The 18,249-nt window shown below is 44.7% G+C and overlaps 1 protein-coding gene across 2 annotated transcripts in view; it reads left to right on the forward strand.

Moving 5' to 3' along the window:
• Positions 1–1,325: 1,325 nt before the first annotated feature.
• LOC103971049 (uncharacterized) overlaps positions 1,326–18,249 on the forward strand; it is a 35,033-nt gene continuing 18,109 nt past the window's right edge. Inside the window, exons 1-4 of one of the 2 annotated variants that reach the window (XM_009384991.3) lie at positions 1,326–1,544; positions 6,714–6,792; positions 6,879–6,997; positions 14,358–14,605. In XM_009384991.3, the coding sequence (XP_009383266.2) occupies positions 6,922–6,997; positions 14,358–14,605 (324 nt within the window). In that variant the 5' untranslated portion in view covers positions 1,326–1,544; positions 6,714–6,792; positions 6,879–6,921. The remainder of the gene's footprint in view (positions 1,545–6,713; positions 6,793–6,878; positions 6,998–14,357; positions 14,606–18,249) is intronic. The other variant, XM_009384990.3, reaches the window with a different exon arrangement.

An 18,249-nucleotide genomic window follows, 5' to 3' on the forward strand; every position in this document is an offset into this window, starting at 1 on the left:
AGGTCGAAAGTGGAAGTGAGGGAGAGCTGAACCACCATATCATAGGCACGACAGGTGGGAGCACAATAGAGGACAAAATGGGAGGTAGCGGGGACAAAGATGCCCAGGAGAAGGAAAATGGTTCGGACCATGAGACAATTAGTCGATGCATATCCACTTGATCTTATTTGCTCCTTCATAGTTTGCAATCAAATCGAGGAGATTGATTGAAGTTGATACGGAAAAGAGAGAATACATTAGAATGACGTGATCCTTTTGGGTGTTTTACCATTCCCATTTTGTATCTAATATGGGTGTTGGGCTTTGTATGTAATATGGGTGGCCTCTTTTGAGGGGGTGTTTGTGATACTCACAATTTTGGTGTGGTGGAGGATGACCATTTATATATTGTAATTATTTTTATTTTTAATTCAACTCTATTTTATTAAAAAATTAATTTATATGAAAATAAAGATAAAAGAATAGTAATTAATTATTTTTAATTTTTGTGAATTTATTGTTAATTAAGTTAGATGTTAATACTTAGTGGTGGCCAACCCGAGTTTATTAATTGAATGCTAACATGAGCAACAAATATGAAGAATCCAACTATTTGAATGGAAATGTTGTCTAATTTATAAGAGAAAATTATAAGGATAGATATGTAAAAAAAACTTAAGCCTATCACATGTAATTAATATCAAATCCTATCTTTACTAAATTACTTATGCTTACTATCAGCTAGCATAGCCACAGCGATAAAAACTTTGTAGAATCAGAACTAAAAATATAAAAATGAAAAAAAAAATAAATAAAAAAAACTATAGGTGATTGATTTGGATGTGTTTTACCAACATAGGTCTCAACTTTGTATTATTCACTGACATGACATATGAATTATTTATGGTGATAGGGATGGGAGACCAAAATCAAGAGAAATCATGATTTCATTTTGATATAATTCCTTTTCTGACATATATATATATATATTTTACCTTTCTCAATAATGCTGGGAGTTACTTTACAGCAGAAATCATGATCCCCAAATTATATATAACGGCTCTTTTCTTTCTAAGTACGCTTCCACAACGTAACGGGTCAGAACTTGTAACGGTTATGTTATTACAATCTGTGCATCAAATTCATGCGGTTCAGTCGAACCGCATGAATTTGATGCACAGATCGAGATTGTAACCCAAGCCGGTTTAATAGGCCATCGTACCGTTCCGACCCAATTACCGGGTTTGGTTCGTATCAATCTGACACCGAGAACACGGATCAGTCGAACCGGATCAATCCGATACGGAGAAGACGAGCGAGGGGTATTATTAACATAACGCTTTAAACACCCCCCGGTGGGGAGGTGCCAAGAAACCCCAACTCCCCTTCGCCCCTTCCTCCGAAGCCAGCCTCCCGTCGCCCCTTTTGTTCTTTGCAGGGAACGGAGCCGGCGAAACAAGGGGAAGAAACTCTATTCCTCACTACGGCGCCGTGGAAGGCGGATACCGAGGTCGACCGAGGGTTGATTCGAGTCCTTTCAAGCCAAAGATTTCTCGTGCTCTTCGGTACGCGTGCTTTCCTGTCTTCTCCCCACTTTTTTGTTGCCGAAGAAGGGATTTTTTTGTTCCTTTTTTTTTTGGAAAATATTCTTTTATTGAGACGCAGCTTTCAGGAATTTTGGTAGGTTTGTTTATTGTATCAAGAACGATAAATTTTGCGGTCAATCTAGTTTCTCGAGGAATTGCGGGAACTAGAATGAGTGTGCATTGAACTTGGATTGTGAGAGTTGGTCTTCTTTCTGTAATTTTGATGCTGTAAATTGGTAGAATAGTTTTAGTTTTGGGGTAGACTTGCTCTTCAGAGGGCACTGTGTCGGTGAGCTGTCGATTGCCAGCCATTTTACGACTTTTGAGGCTTGTTTCAACCACATATAAAAGTAGGCCGTTACTGCCTATTTGGTTGGAAGAACTGCATAGGCACCTATGGTTGTATATATTGCTTGGTAGAACATCACTACTTTATGTTAGCCTTTAAATTTTATTTATTAATTCGAGAAAGCTTGAAACAGGTTCCTGGATAAAAACTTGGTGGAGGCATTGATGAATAGAGATGAGAAGTTATTGTTGGTTAAACAAAAGTGACCTTTAAATATTTTTTGTTTATATGGCTGGAAATGAGAGACAAGAAAAATTTTTACACTTGCAAGATGTGCTTCTTACGTTATTACCAAACATGCAACAACCAAATAAGGAGATGGATTTAGAAACAAAGTTAGTGCAGATAAAAGTCCATACTGACACTCATTATAATCAGGGTTCGCCTTATCGGTCTGTACCGGTGTACCAATCGGTTGACGGTATGATACGTATCGTACCGTACCGACATACCATGTGTCGGTATGGAGGGGCATAACAATGGTACAAAAAATGATTGAAAATAGCTTTAAATTTTTTTGAAAAATAGAAAAAAAAGTTAGATTAAGGTTTTTAAGTTGAAAATAAATTTAAATTTAGTATAATTTTAGTAAAAATAATCTAAATTGGGAAAGAATAATGATAGATATCTTTTTTGGGCTTTGATGAGTTTTTGTGGTACGTTTCGGACCATCCTTCTGTTGATATTGAATCATCTACAACGAAATGATTTGAATTGTTAGATTATTTGTTAAACAACTTAAATTTTAAAATTCAAATGAATCAAGTAATCGATCGATGAATTTACTTAGTTCTACCACCAAAAACAGTGACAGGACTCCACGGGCGGTGGATCGAGGTCCTCGATCTTATGAATTTGTATATTAATTTGATATGTTTGTCTAACCTAATTATGAAATTGATCCCATGATATAGTATACTAATACACCGTATGCTATTGGTGCATCAATGTGGTGATGGCGGTAGTCTGATCGTCATAAACCATACGTGTCCGAGGCAGATCCTAAGGCAAGTATGATCGTGACATGTATTTGTGCGAAAGTTGGAGCATGTCGAAACTTCTACTTTTGCCACTGATTTTTTGCTTTGTATCATAAGATCGATCACTGTATTGCATCTTGAAGAAGTCTCGTCACTTGGGTGATGGGATCATGTCATTGGTCCATGATCTGAATCTTGGGTGGCCTACGTAAAATATTGTTCCTCGGTCGAAGCATCACCGTCAAATTGTGTTAATGAGATGATCAACTCCTCGACATCGCCGCCATCATTGGTCGAGGCATTGTTGTCCATGTCGTTGCCATGTCTCTAGACCGAGTGGGTTGCTGAATACGATTGAGAAGTTGTCTACATGCTTTTGATTAGAGAGTTCTTCCTTTAACCTAGGTGTTAATCCTTTCTAATTAGCATCCTAAGCTTCATTTAATCCATAAATTGCAGTTTTGTGGAGTTCAAGAGAGTGTAAAAGCGAGAATGAGAGAAGTATGTGAGTGAGAAAGTGATTGAGAGAATATATGAGTTAAAGAGAGTGAAAGCTGAGAGAGTGAATGGACCGTTTGAATTCAACAAATCCTAGCCATTGATCGGTATTAGTCGAAATCTGACCGTTATTGATAGGTACAGACCGTTTCGACTGTTAAAGATCTCGTATCGGGCGATACAGGTTCCTCTGTTATGGACCACTCAGTATTGGGCAGTTCGTGTGCCGGTCCCCTATCGGACCGGTACATACTGCCCAGTACAGGTTGGCATGGCGAACTATGGTTATACTAATGTCCTTGGGAATAAGTAGTGAGTACTTGGATCCTAAACCTGTGTACTTATTGCCTTATGTATTAGTTTCTATACAGTTCAGTTTTGTAAGTTTTGAATCTTCTACAAGTGAAGCAAGAAATGCTGTATTCATTGTGGCAAATTGTTTGATATTGCAATTTTCTAGCTGGAGGTTGTTTATCTTAATCATTCTATCCATAAGATTGTCTTTGTTTCATATGTGTATTCCTGCTGCTAGCAAATCCTCTTTTAGAAAAAGGTTGATAATGTTTGCGAGAGAGATATAAGTCAGTGGTTGTCTGTTGATTAGGTTTTGTTGTTATTTGAAGTTTCTTATAGTGATCGTAAATTCAAATAGTTGCATTAGGTAAGATTCCCACTTCTCAGCAATTTGGACCTTGTCAAAAGCATCCTACGAAGTCGTAGGCTTTGCAATTTGGAAATTGATGTGTAGTTCTGGCTCCAAACCACCTATACATATTTTGAATCATTTATTTCTGAACATACTAGGTATCACATTGCTAAGCTTCTTAAGCTCTTTATAATTTGTCAATAGCCTCTGAGTCAGTATTTCTGTTGCTAATTTATAATTTATCATGTGAGAAGGACCCATGTGTGTCATATTCATGAATTAATTAGACATGCGCTTGCTTGCTCGAGATAAGTAGCTTCTTCCAATGAATAACCACATTCTCTATCTATATATATAACAGCAAGAGACATATTAGCTTCTTTTAATGTTTCCATATGGTCGAAGTATTGCTTAGCACAAATTATTCTTGGTTGAATAGCTACCGTGGACTTTGGGATGTCAATTTTAGTGGTCATAAGGTTGAGATTCTGTTGTTGCTATTGATTTTGGCTTGCTGGTGAATTGTAGTACTCTCGAATTTTTTTCGCAATAGTTGAATGTTGTTGCATGGTACTGGTTGAAAAAGTGACATATGAGCTTCTTGGTCGACATTAGGCATTGTGGCCAGCTGCCATTTGTGGCTGTATAGGTTGTACCAAGCCATTCATGTTGCATCAATAGATTTATTGTTGGTGGTAGAATAGCATGAGCATCTACTGATAGCATTGTAGAATCCTGAAAGTCACATAGTTGTCGTAGAATGAATCCAATGAATCAACCCACCGTTAATGGTTTCCCAGCATATAGGGTTGGTAATAACCGTAGCTTTTGCCTAATTTTGTTTTTTGCATGATCATCTACTGATAGCATTGTAGAATCCTGAAAGTCACATAGTTGTCGTAGAATGAATCCAATGAATCCACCCACCGTTAATGGTTTCCCAGCATGTAGCATTTGGCTATTTTAGTTTTTTGCATAGTAGCACATGTTGTTGTTGTACAGGATTTTGAGATTGCCACCTTGGTGTCACTTCAATGCTAATAGCATCATTGTTGATCTAGATTTTGACATCTCACTATGGGAGGTGGATTGTGTTTCCAATTCCTGTAAGAGCATGAGCAAAGTGGTTGTCTTTAGTGGGAAAGGTCACAGACACCATCTCTTGATGTGCAATGTTGTTCAGAGGCATGCCAATATTCAAGACTTTCTCTCCTTTACTTGTTCTGGCGTTCTTTTTGTTGGTGCTTTACTTGATTGGCATTAAATTTTGTTTGATTAAAGTCGGAGTAATGTTTACACTAATTGGATCTAATGAAGATTGCAGTGTGGTGACAAGATTGTGGAGTGCTTCTTTAAGCTTCTCTAACTGCTACAATTCTCACAAAGTTCTTGTTGACATATTTGGGTGAAGAACAAACCAATAGTTCCACCTTGTCCTAAACATTTTCAGTCTGACCACTAAGTTCTGAATTGTACTTTATGATCCTCATCTCATCTCCAAAGGTTAAGCTGTCTTCATAAGCATGCTGCATATAAGACCGGTAAAAGACTTGGTTATTTTGGATGCAGGTTGTCCTTGCCCTAGTACCAATTTATGGATATGCTTCTAATAAGCTTCATCTCAATTCGTGGAGAGCTAAAAGCTTCTCAAGAGAACTATCACTTAGGATTACTGCTAACTAATCTACCTTATTTATATAAAAATAGAAAACAAGCAATAATCGAAACATGAGCCTTGGAGTCTCATATTTATCTTCTATTTATAGGGCTGCTATAGATATCTTCTAATCTAACAAGAGTTCAAAACCAGTCTAAATAACTCTATTTAAAATATTGGAATTAAATTAGATGACACTATTGCTTCAATAACCGGCACAAAAACCCTTCTAGGACATGAGGAATGTCTATCAACAGGTTCTTTTAATTTTTTTGGTAGTTTTCTAGGACTAAACACTTGTGATGATTCATCACAACATTGTCATTTTTGATATTTTCATCTAAAGTATATAATGCAAGGTTTGACTTATCGGTCTGAGTCAGTGTGTCGGCTGGCCGGCGGCACAGCACATGCTGCCCCGTATTGGTGTACCGACACACGGTATGCCGGTGCGTACTGGTGTTTTGACGAGGAAGCAAAAGAGGTTGAAGAGGAAGGTCCGGTAGAGGAGCAGGGGAGGAATGAGAAAGGAAGAAGGAAGAAGAAGAAAAAAAAGGAGGAGAAGTGTAGTGATACCTGGGAAGCAGCAGCATCATAGCAGCGAAGAGGCAGTGCTGCTGCAGCATCGCAGCAGCGAAGTGGTGAAGATGCAGCGCTACTGCACCATTGCAGTGGCGAAGAGGCAACGCCACGGCTTTGTACGCGAGAAGAGCTCTAATATGCTTTTTTAAAATTTTTTTGATGCTGAAATGGATTGGGGCCCATCACTTTTTGATTTTTTTAAAATTTAATTCGGACCGTCTGAAATAGGGTGGTCCACGTATTGCTCCACGCTTGGACTGGTACATATTGTCCAAATCGTACCATTTTGGGTGGTACAGAGCTACAACAATCCTTGGTATAATGAACATAGTTTGAAAATTTTCCATCTTTAGTATCTTTTTTTTTTAGGAGTATCTGGATGATAGATGGAGTTACCAAGAATTTTATATTTCCTTTATTTGATCTTTCATATCAGATTGTGATTAGCTTTCTCCTTCAACAAGATGACAGGATGACTCACCAAAGAACAAAAGCTAGGATCTTTCGATAAATGAGTTAGAATTTTTTTCTTCCATATTAATTTTTGAGTACTATATTTTACATGCTATATATTCACCTATCTTTTTGACTCTTTTGGCAGGAATCTGGAATTTGAGTGATCATTTAACATTTTGGGCAGCACCATGAGTGAAGTTTTCAACAACCAAATATTAGTTGAGAAGCTCACCAAGCTCAACAATTCACAGCAAAGTATTGAAAGTATCCTTAATTTTAAAGTAGGCCTCTTCTTTCATCTCTTTTTCTCTTCATCTCTTCATCCAGATATAAATTGATCAATCAATTAAATATAAAATGATACTGGTTTCAAAACAATGCAATGCATGATATCAAGATTGTTTGACTTAGAAAATTGACTGACATTTTATATTGCTTGGTTTGACTAATGCAACCACATGCCTATTGTGAATTGTATGAAGGCATCTATGAAGTTCTTGACATTTTTCCTGTGTTTGTTAACTAAGGCAAGACTTTTTTGTCAACTGAGAGCAAGCTTTTGTAGCCTTAGTTTATAATGCTGTATTTAGTTATCAACCATATTTGTCAACCAAGCCTTTCTGCTTGAAAGATGGGGCACACTGTTTAGCATAACTCTATATTTTGAAGGGTACGTTCTGTTGTTTAAGCATTTAGGACCAGCTTTCCATCCAATATCAACACTCTACAAGTGGGGGGTTGTTTTGTGCTAAGAAAAAATTGACAAGAAAGAGGCTTGCTTCTAGATGTAGATGGGAAATTGACTATAAGGTCAATGTTAATATGTTGCTGGCTCTAGGTGCAAGTATGATCATCGGACAAAGATAAATTTGAGGGTCAGCAAATGAAGAGTGATGAGTTTACGGATGTACAATATACAATTTCAGTAGACCAAACTTTGATAATATGTAAGCAAAGAGGCAAGTGAACATTGCATTATAGAGATGGCCAGATGTTGCAGTGGCGGTTGGAGATACTTGTGTTTGTAGTGGGAGTGTGGAACCACATTGAAACATAGTGGATTCCGTATTAGTAGACTTAGTCTCTATATTTTGGATGGCCTTTCCTTTATGTATTTTGGTGATTAGTGGTGTTACGGTAAGTAACTTTTTAGCCGTGACTTCAGGGTCGACGCGGCTGGATCAGGGCTCCAAATGGCTTGGATCAGACGTGACCCTCCGCGGGATCCCGAGGGGGTAGATGCGGGGTCGGGGGTTGCCGGGGTGTGCGGGCGTGTTGCTGGCACGAACCGCACCGCTGCACGTAGGCTTTTGCATCTCGGCACATGGTTGGCCAGTAGTAGCCTTGGCGGAGTATCTTGTGCGCCAAGGTTTGCCCGCCGATGTGTTCGCCACAGACCCCCTCGTGAGTTTCAGCCAGGACTGTCCTCGCTTCGTCTGGCTCCAAGCATCGCAGGAGGGGATGGGTGAAGGACCGCTTGTAAAGTCGACCACTCTCCTCGGTGTACCATGCGTGTGTGCGGCGTAGGCGCCGAGCGGCGACTTCGTCGAGGGGGAGAGTTCCGTCCCGCTTGAAGCGCAGCAGCTCTTGCACCCACGTGGTCGGCGCGCCGCCTGGGGCCGTAGTCGCTACTTCAACAGCGCGAGTGGGGAGTTCCTCAATCCTCGGCCACGCTTCGGGGGCTTGTCTCGACGCCAGCTTAGTGAGCGCATCAGCTCTCCCGTTTTCCTTTCTCGGAACATTAGATAATGTGAAGTAAGGGAATCTCGCGGTCAGGTCCCTTACCCGTGCCAGGTATTTGGCCATGGTTGCGTCCCGAGCTTCATATCCATCGTTGAGCTGTTCGGCCACAAGTTGCGAGTCGGTGAGGACGCGTATTGCGGCTACCTGCATCTCGAGGGCCAGCCTCAATCCTGCTAGGAGTGCCTCGTATTCCGCCTCGTTATTTGTGGCTTCGAACCCGAAGCGAAGGGAACGCTCGAACGAGCGTCCGTCAGGGGCGAGAAGGACCAACCCTGCTCCGGCACCCCTCGAGTTGGCCAAGCCGTCCACGTGTAGGGTCCAAACCTCGGGGGTTTGTCCGGGATCTCTGTCCATTTGGGCCAACTCCGCGACGAAGTCGGCTACCACCTGGGCCTTGATGGCGGTTCTGGGAACGTAGTTGATATCATGTTCACCGAGCTCCACCGCCCATCGGAGGAGCCGACCTGCAACATCGAATTTTGTTAAGACCTGCCGGAGAGGCTGGTCGGTGATGACTTCCACCGGGTGCGCCTGAAAGTAAGGGCGCAGCTTCCGGGCCGAGAGCACCAGGGCGAGTGCGAGCTTTCCTATCGGCGGGTAGCGTTCTTCAGGTCCACTCAGGACGTGGCTGACGTAGTAGATCGGGAGTTGAGGACCGGAGTTTTCCTTGACAAGGACGGAGCTGACCGCACGCGGGGAGGCCGCCAAGTAGAGTCCCAGCTTCTCGCCAGGGGAGACAGAGGCGAGTCGCGGGAGGCTGGCCAGGTGCTGCTTCATCTGTTTCAAAGCCTCCTCGCATTCCAATGTCCATTGGAAGTTCTTCGGGTCTTTGAGCGCCTTGAAGAACGGGAGGCAGCGATCGCCCGATCGGGCGAGGAAGCGAGACAGGGCGACAAGTCTTCCGTTGAGTCGCTGCAGGTCTTTAACCGTCCGGGGGGACTGCATATCGATTATTGCCTGTACTTTTTCCGGGTTGGCATCGATTCCTCTCTGGTGAACAATGAACCCTAGGAACTTCCTGGAGGTGACGCTGAAAGCGCACTTTGCGGGGTTGAGCCGCATGCCGAACTTGCGCAGCGTGGCGAAGGCCTCGGCTAGGTCGGCAAGGTGCGTTCCAGCCTCTCTGCTTTTTACAATCATGTCGTCCACGTAGATTTCCATGTTCCTCCCGATTTGATGGGCAAACATCTTGTTTACCGTCCTCTGGTATGTGGCTCCAGCATTTTTTAACCCGAACGACATGACCTTGTAGAAGTATATCCCTCGATCAGTGAGGAAAGCCGTGTGTTCCCTGTCTTCAGGCGCCATCCTGATCTGGTTGTACCCTGAATAGGCGTTCATGAAAGAGAGGCGTGCGTGCCCCGCTGTTGCGTCGACCAGCTGGTCGATCTTCGGGAGGGGATAGCAGTCTTTAGGACATGCACTGTTGAGACTGGTGTAGTCAACGCACATTCTCCAGCTTCCATTGTGTTTTTTCACGAGGACTACATTGGACAACCACCGAGGATACTTGGCTTCTTCTATGAAAGCCTGCCGCCAAGAGTCGGTCCACCTCCTCTTGTATGGCGCGTTGTCGGTCAGGCGTGTGGTGCCGGGGCTTTTGCTTCACCGGGCGAGCGTCAGGTGGGATATTGAGATGATGTTCCGCGACCTCCGGTTCGACCCCCCTCATGTCCGATGGGGACCAGGCGAAGATGTCGGCATTTTCTCGCAGAAGACCAACGAGCTGCTCTCGTTCCCGCTCGGGCAGCTCTGATCCGATCTTGACCGTCTGATCCGGTCGTGCTTCCCGCAAGGGGACATCAACCATGGACCCCCTCGGCTCAGGATGAGGGGCCGGCTTCTTTGCTTCCCGGGGATCTTCTAAGGACGCCTCTCCCCTGGCCCTTTTGCCCAATGAGACGGAGGTAAGGTAGCAGCGCCTGGACTCTTGGGGGCTTCCGGCGACTTCCCCGACCCCCTCACGAGTCGGGAATTTGACGGTCCGGTAGTAGGTCGAGACGACGGCTCTGACCTTGTTGAGGGTTGGCCGACCGAGTATGGCGTTATAAGCGGTGGGAAGGTCGACCACCAGAAAAGTGGTCATCACGGTTTTCGATTTCGGCGGGGTCCCTAGAGTCAGAGGCAAGGTGATGGCTCCCAGGGGTGATATTGAATCTCCCGTGAAGCCGGTGAGCGCCGAACACATCGGGCTTAAATTTTCCCTGGCTAGGCCCAGCTTCTGAAAGGCGTCAAAGTAGAGTATGTCGGCCGAGCTCCCCGTGTCGACCATGATTCTCCTCATTTGCGCGTTGGCTACCCTGGCCGATATCACCAGGGCGTCGTCGTGGTCGGGTCGCTCAACAGCTCCGGTTGGGAAGGTGATCCCGGGCTCGGGTTTGTGCCCCGAGGCTTCGTCGGGAGCGGCCCGGGCGTATTCCTTTCTGCCCGACATAGAACTTCCTCCGGATGCGGGGCCCCCGGCTATGACATCGATGTGTCGCTCGACGGGGCCCTTTGGGCGAGGGGACTGCTCCTTGTTCGGCCGGAGGTACTGGCCGAGATGACCTCTGAGGATGAGCTCCTCGATTTGTCTTTTCAACTCGTAGCACTGCTCAGTGTCGTGCCCGTGTTGTCGATGGAATCGGCAATACTTTGAACGGTCTGCGAGCTCCCGCGGATTCTTCATCGGGTGAGGGTCCCTGAGCAGCCCCTTCCCCCTTTCGTGCAGAAATATCTTAGTCCGGGAAGAATTCAAGGCCGGAAGAGGAGGCCTTGGGTCAGGCCTGTCCAACTTTCGCCGGGAGGCAGTAGGTTGTTGCTGTCGGGGCGGCTCCGACTTGACCTTTCTGTGCTCCTCCCGCTTCCCGACCATCCAGGTTTCCGCGGCGATGAACTGACTGGCCCGTTGGAGCATCTCGGGGACCGCGACAGGGGGCCTCTCGACGAGCGACTAGAAGAACCTGGAGGGCCGCAGGCCAGTCATAAAGGCTTGCATTAAGAGAGAGGGGTGAGCATCCGACAACCCACGGATTTGCGTCGTAAATCGGTTCACAAAGTGAGAAAGGGGCTCGTCCTCCTTCTGGTTGAGCCCTAAGAGCAACGCCATGGACGGCTTCGGTCGGGCGTACGCCAGGAAGTTAAGCTCGAAATCTTTGGCGAGCTGGTCAAAGGAGGCGACGGTTCCTGGCTTCAGGTCGTTGTACCACGCGCGGGCTGGTCCTCGCAGGGTCGTCGGGAACGCCCTGCACATCAGGGCGTCTGAAGTACCGAATAGCGCCATCTGGGCCCGAATAGCGGCCACGTGGTCCGCCGGGTCCGTTGCGCCGTCATACGCGTCCAGGGAGGGGAGGCGGAAGTGCAGCGGGATCGCCTGATCCTGTATCTCGGGGGTGAACGGAGATCCTTGGTGTCCGTCCGCCCCGAGCTCTCCCTTTGACTTATGAACCTCCTGTTGTACCTCGTCAAGCCTTTGACTGACGAGGCACAGCTGGGCTCGTAGGGCGTTCGTCGAATCGGCGGTCGGAGCCTCGGGCTCGGGGCGGCTCACCGTGTCCTCTGCTTCCCTGCTCCCCGGCCGAGTTGCGGGGTTTCGAGGCGAGCCCGGAAGCTCTGGGAGCGGCACGTGGGTCCGGGCGGGGGTCTCCTGTTGCTGCGAGGGCCGCGCCGCATGCGGAGAGGTTCGCTGGGAAACGATGGTCTGCACCATGCTTGTCAGAGCTCGGACCTGGTGGGCGAGGTCATGAAAGGCCTCGGGCAACACTTGCGACGAGTCGACGGGTGCACTGCCAGGGGGCGACAAGCCCGGGTCATTGAACAGTTGCCAGTAGCGCTCCGACACCGCCGCGGGGCGCTCGTCGTGGGTCTCGTCACGCCGTTCCCCTAAGGCGGGGAGCTCCGCATTTGAAGATCCGCCGAGGTGGATTTGCTGATCACCTGACATTTGGATCGGCCCTCCTTCTAGCGCCAATCTGTTACGGTAAGTAACTTTTTAGCCGTGACTTCAGGGTCGACGCGGCTGGATCAGGGCTCCAAATGGCTTGGATCAGACGTGGCCCTCCGCGGGATCCCGAGGGGGCAGATGCGGGGGGCCTGGCTGGAAAACTCCGCTTCGTCGGGGGGACTTCACGGCGGTCGAGTACCTGCACACAGGTCGGGCTGGCAGCTCGGCCCGACCCCTCCGATGATTAAGTCAGATGGGAAGAGTATAGTATTGGATCATGGCCCCCCTTTGGCGTTGGGAGCCGGGGGGTATTTATAAAAAGGGGGGGGGTTTGATGTTACCTGACGGGCCATCTTGTAAGATCAGGGCCGTACCTCTGATGGCGTCTGTTGCCGTCGCGGGCGTTGCGTGGAGGGCCGAGCTGCCGCAGGGTATGGGGGGAGTCAGCTGGTGCCTTTACCTGCCTCGGCCGGCCACGATGGGTCAGCCGAGGAGGTTGTTTGAGTACGGTGGGTGTGGGCGCGTGTCGCGTCGTCGTTAATGCTCTTTCTGGGGTAATGCGCCGTACTGGGCGTCTGACGTGGGGGGGGGGTGTATTACGTCAAATCCGGGGGGTTATGTCAAGTCAGTTTCTTACCCCTATCAAGTGGGGGATAGCATGGACTTAGAGTTTCATTTTCTTGTTGTTTTGACTGAGATAACATTCATGTCGGCTTATTAGTCTTCCAAGGCAGATCTTTATCTGATCATCTATGACATTAGTTTATTTTTATATCAGTTTTGTTTTATTTCTCATTACTAGTGATAGCTATTTGCCCAATGTAACTATTTCTAAAGCTTACTATAATTAGGTGAAAAGAAAATGGCTTTTGTTTATATGGGTCGTTCTAGCTTGTTGGGAACAACACATTGTTGTGTTGTCGCTGATATTGTTGTTGCTGACTTGCTGCTTCTGTGATATTTGTCACCTGCAACCCTGTACTCTGAGTTCTTTCCTAGTACTGTCATGGTGTGTGGTGCAACACCAGGGTTTATCTTCTTTGGCATGTCGCAGATACTTCCCCATCTATATGCGAATGCATCATCAGCAACACATCATGCTGCAGGGCATCAACACCTGCTGGCAATCGTTGATCATGTTTTATGAAATTATTCTGCATTATTTTGCTTTCATATCATCATCCATGTTTATCATCTTTATAAAATGTTGTTCCTTTTAAAATGACAAGCAAACCCAGTCCATTTTCTGAAGTTAAGTTAGATCAAATGATACTGCATTTAAGAAACACAAATATTTGGATTATTAGGTATCATGAATGGCCTTTTTGCTTGGTGTCAGTTGGAACCACAAAGTTTCAATCCTGAGAATGTATATACGTTTACACACAAGATTGTACATTAGGAAAGAAGCAGCAATCTTGTGATCTGGGGTTTGGATACATGTCCATATAATTTATGATTCTTCACTTACATCTTACACTTTGTGGTTGCAATTTTTCTGGAGTAATGTACATCTCTTGGTGGTCTTTCTTGGTAAAATTCAGCAGTTTTTTGTGCTTTCCATGTTTCAGTTGCTTCTTTTGAGTTTGTTGGAATTCTCCTCTGCTCTTACTGTTCAATTGTGGAAAATTTTCCTTTTCTTTCTCTTATCCTATTCTTTTTGTGACTTTGTTTCCTCTCTTTGTGCATAGGTCACTTTCTTAATGAAATAGCCTGGTAGTCTTTTGCCTTAACTTACAAAGGGGTGTGTTTTTCTTGTTGTATGACTTCTGTAAGCATGCAAATTTTCTCCTTTGGAAGTTTTCGTTTGTTCTGTTTTATCAAGATACAGCAACTAAACCGTGCTTTTGGTTGCAATATGTTGCATTTATTTCATTCAATTTGAATGTTGTTCTTGTCATATCTATCATGTGTTTGGCCAATTTGATATTTCTTTGTTGTTTCTTAACTGGGGATTAGCACTATCAAATTGGTGTATTTTTCACCGGAAGAAAGCCAAAGATATAGTTGAGACATGGGATCAAGCATTCAGTAACTCTCCAAGAGAAAAAAGAGTGCCTTTTCTGTATCTGGCAAATGACATCTTACAGAACAGTAGACGCAAGGGAAGCGAGTTTGTAAATGAGTTTTGGAAAGTGCTTCCTGGCTGCTTAAAGAATGTCTATGAGAATGGTGAAGATCACGGAAAGAAAGTGGTTAATAGACTAGTAAGTGTTTTCCATTCTATCATTTTTTTGCTTTTGTAAATTCGTATTTGACTGTTGATCCCAATTCCAACAATAATGTTCCTGTATCACACAAGCAGTTGTGCTATGCTTCTTTGACATGGCAATTCTTTTTTTTATTGGTAGTGCATATCAAATGCTTTTTGTGTTGTTTACTTTCTAATATTTTGAGTCCGTTGTGTGCTAGTTAAGAAAATATGGCTTTGTCTCTGCTATTAGGAACTAAGGTAGTCTCCTTTGTTAATGATACCCTTAATGGCCATAGGAAGTTGAAGCTCTCTATGAAGCCCACTACATGAGGATGACCCTTCATCTCAAGATTAATTAGGAGAGGAAGCATCAAATAGCATGCTCAGTTCTTGTCCTTCATCTCATGGTTAATTAGGAGAAGAAGCACTAAATGGATAGTTCTAGAGGGACGATTCTGTCTGCTCATGCTCAGTTTAAGAATTTTGTCCCTTTCGTCTCTTTCTTTGCCCCTACCCTTGTCTACACCATCCTCTCCTCTGAATTGAGTTTGTATTTTTACCGCTGGTGCATCAAACATTTGCTGGTTGTATTAAGTAGTATCATTTTATTCTTCAGAATTTGTGGAATAATTTTTACATCACATCTCCTGTCATGATTTCTTCTCTATTTCTTGGTCTCATAATGCTCTGGTTCTATTTCCTAATGGATGTTGTCATGTCCCAGCATTGCTTGTCGAATTTCATGGTACCTGTGTTTAAGTACTTAGATGTCAAATTTTAGTTTGAAAGGAAAATTGCCATAATGTTGTAGACAACCCACAAGGATTGCCCCAAGGGGCTTAGGACGACAACGACAACAACAAGCCATTATGTCCCTACCATTTGGGATCAACTACATGGATCTCATTCCTCTACCGAGCCATGCATAGGGCAGCAAACGAAATCCCTAGTTGAAGCAAGACCATTTATATTTAATAAAGCCTCACACTTCTAATCCCAATCAACACACATAGTCTAACTACCGGGTATAGTTCTCCTTGCAACATGTTTGTATTAAATGGTATTCGCTTACCTTGTTCTTTGTTGGGGCTACACCTAATTGTTCTCTTTTTTAGTGTGCATCCATCTTCACTTTCTTAAAATAATGGCTTCTGGTACATGTTCAAAGTTATTCGATACAAAAATTCATAAAACATGGTTAGCCTTACAATTGTACGATGAAAATTATTTTTAATTTAAGGGCACATTGTCACGGACATTTGTCGTGCACTCGCAACACCTTCGTTAATGGATTGTTCGTTGTTTTTGTTTGCTTGTACATATGTTTGACAATGTGTTTTGCCATTTTTTTGTGTTTTTGCTTGAAAATTATGAGCAGGAATAGTTTACAAGGCTGTGGAGCGATCGCTCATCAGAATGGGCAAAACGTCATCCATCTTAGCACCCCAGAAGCTCCCAAATGGAACAAGGTTGGATGGGGGTTTAGGGTAGTGTTGGGCGTTGAAAATTGTCTTTTAATCTAAGGGCACACTATCACGAACAGTTGTCACGCACCAGTAGCACCTTCGTCAATAGATCGTTTGTCGCTTTTGTTTGCTTGTACATATGTTTAGCAGCATGTTTTGCTATATTTTTATATATTTTTACTTCAAAGCTGTGAGCAAGAACAATTTGTAGGGCTGCAGAGCGATCGCTCACTAGAACGGGCAAAATTACCCCAGAATGGCTCAATTTTTGTGTGCCATGGCTTGTTTTCTAGCAGATTGCAGTGCAAAGCAAAACATCAACCATCTCAGCACCCCATAACCCCAAGTGGCATAGGGCTGGATGGGGGTTTGGGATAATGTTAGTCGTTGATTGGATTCACAAGTTTGCACGTTAAACATACGAGAATTTTCCAATGCGCCCAACACTTGGTGAGTAGTCGTTTACGGGCTTGCGACTGTTCGTTTGCCTTCTAAAGTCCTTTATTTTCTCCTTCATCTCTTTTCTTGCACACCAAGTGTTTACTGAATTGCTTATGAAGCTACCCTCTTCGCGGGATGTCAGGATTTGTCTGTCGCTCATTTTCGAACTAATTAATTTTCTCTTTATAGGTCCTTTGGGACCTGAATGAGGTTGTAACTAAGTTGACCCTTTGCGGATGGATAACACAAGGGTGCATTACGACTTAGGCAATTGTAGCTAAGTCCATGAAATTACGGTATCAGAGCGGGCAAGCAGTTCGAGCAAACGGCGAAAGTTTACAATCTCGCCATGGCGAAGCACCATGGCCAATCGAACAAGATGGGGCAAGTGGGACCATTACCCCAAGCAGTCGCAGGTGGGCTGCAAGTGTAAACTCACTATCAAGTTGTTGGAGTGCTCAAGAGGAGCACGACATTGAAAATGACCTGTGAGAAGTTGGATATTCTCCGCGAGGGGAGGAAGCACAATCCGGAGTGCCATTCGCGAAAAGAAGCCATAAGGAGAGGCTTATAACTGCAGAAACCCACCTTGACATTCTGGAAACGAGCCTAGAGGAACTCTGCCAAGGCTAATGAAGGCTTCTTAGGGTAGAGAACTCGCAAGAGGAAGCGGAATCTTGGATTGACAAGGTCGAGTCCCGAGTAGATCGATTGATGGAAGACACCAAAGACTTTGTGCAACACCTACACGAGGTCGTGGCAAACTCACCTCCAAGATTACATTGCTCATAAGGGCTCTTAATGCGAGAGGGAACAACACTCGTGTTGTTGTGCCACAAAACTTGAGGGTACCCGAGCCGCAATACTATGGAGGTGTTAGGGATGCAAAGGATCTCGAGAATTTTCTGTTCGGTATGGAACTATACTTCCGAGTTACAAGGCCTGATTCTCAAGAAACCAAAGTTTCGATAGCAACCATGTATTTGAATGGGAATGCAAAACTTTGGTAGCGAACACGTTGGGAAGAGATCCAACAAAGTCGGTATCGAGTGGACACATGGGAGGACTTGAAGTGGGAGTTGAGAACTCAATTCCTACCCGAGAACATGGAGTTCGTCGTAAGAAGGAAGCTGAGACAACTCCGCCAAAGTACTTCCATTCGTGAAGTAGTTTTCAACAGTGATGTTGGACATACAAGACATGTCCGAAAAGGGCTAGCTGCTCAACTTCCTCGATGGCTTGAAGTCGTGGGCATAATAGGAATTGCATCGAAGAAATGTCATCGATATGGTTGGGGCAATCGTAGCTGTGGAAAGGTTCATTGATTTTGTTTCCTCGGAGGGCTTGGGGAAGAAGAAATAATCTTCGAAAAATCGCCCATCTAAGTATTCTTGAGTGAAGGAGCCCGTGAGCGAGCTAAAGAAAAAGAGTTCACACAAGGGGGTGAGTTCAAAAGGCAAGGCCCCAAAACCTAGCGAATGCTTCTTGTGCGGAGGATCACACATGGTGAGGGAGTGCTTACAAAAGCAAGTACGAAATGCATTAATAGCATGAATCCATCCCCCAAAATCAGACAAGGGCAAGATCGTCACCCTTAGTTCGAATAGTTTGGAATCTAGTAGCGACGATGAGGAGTCGTAAGGACTCCGGATGGGAGCAATTCGCTTGTTGAATTTGTTACGGGGTCAAGTAAGGGAGAATATGGAGACAAAGCAATAAAAAGTAGGGAGTAGCTAGTTGATATACGTGG

Source organism: Musa acuminata, chromosome BXJ1-6 (assembly GCF_036884655.1).
Source record: "Musa acuminata AAA Group cultivar baxijiao chromosome BXJ1-6, Cavendish_Baxijiao_AAA, whole genome shotgun sequence".
NCBI lineage: Eukaryota > Viridiplantae > Streptophyta > Magnoliopsida > Zingiberales > Musaceae > Musa > Musa acuminata.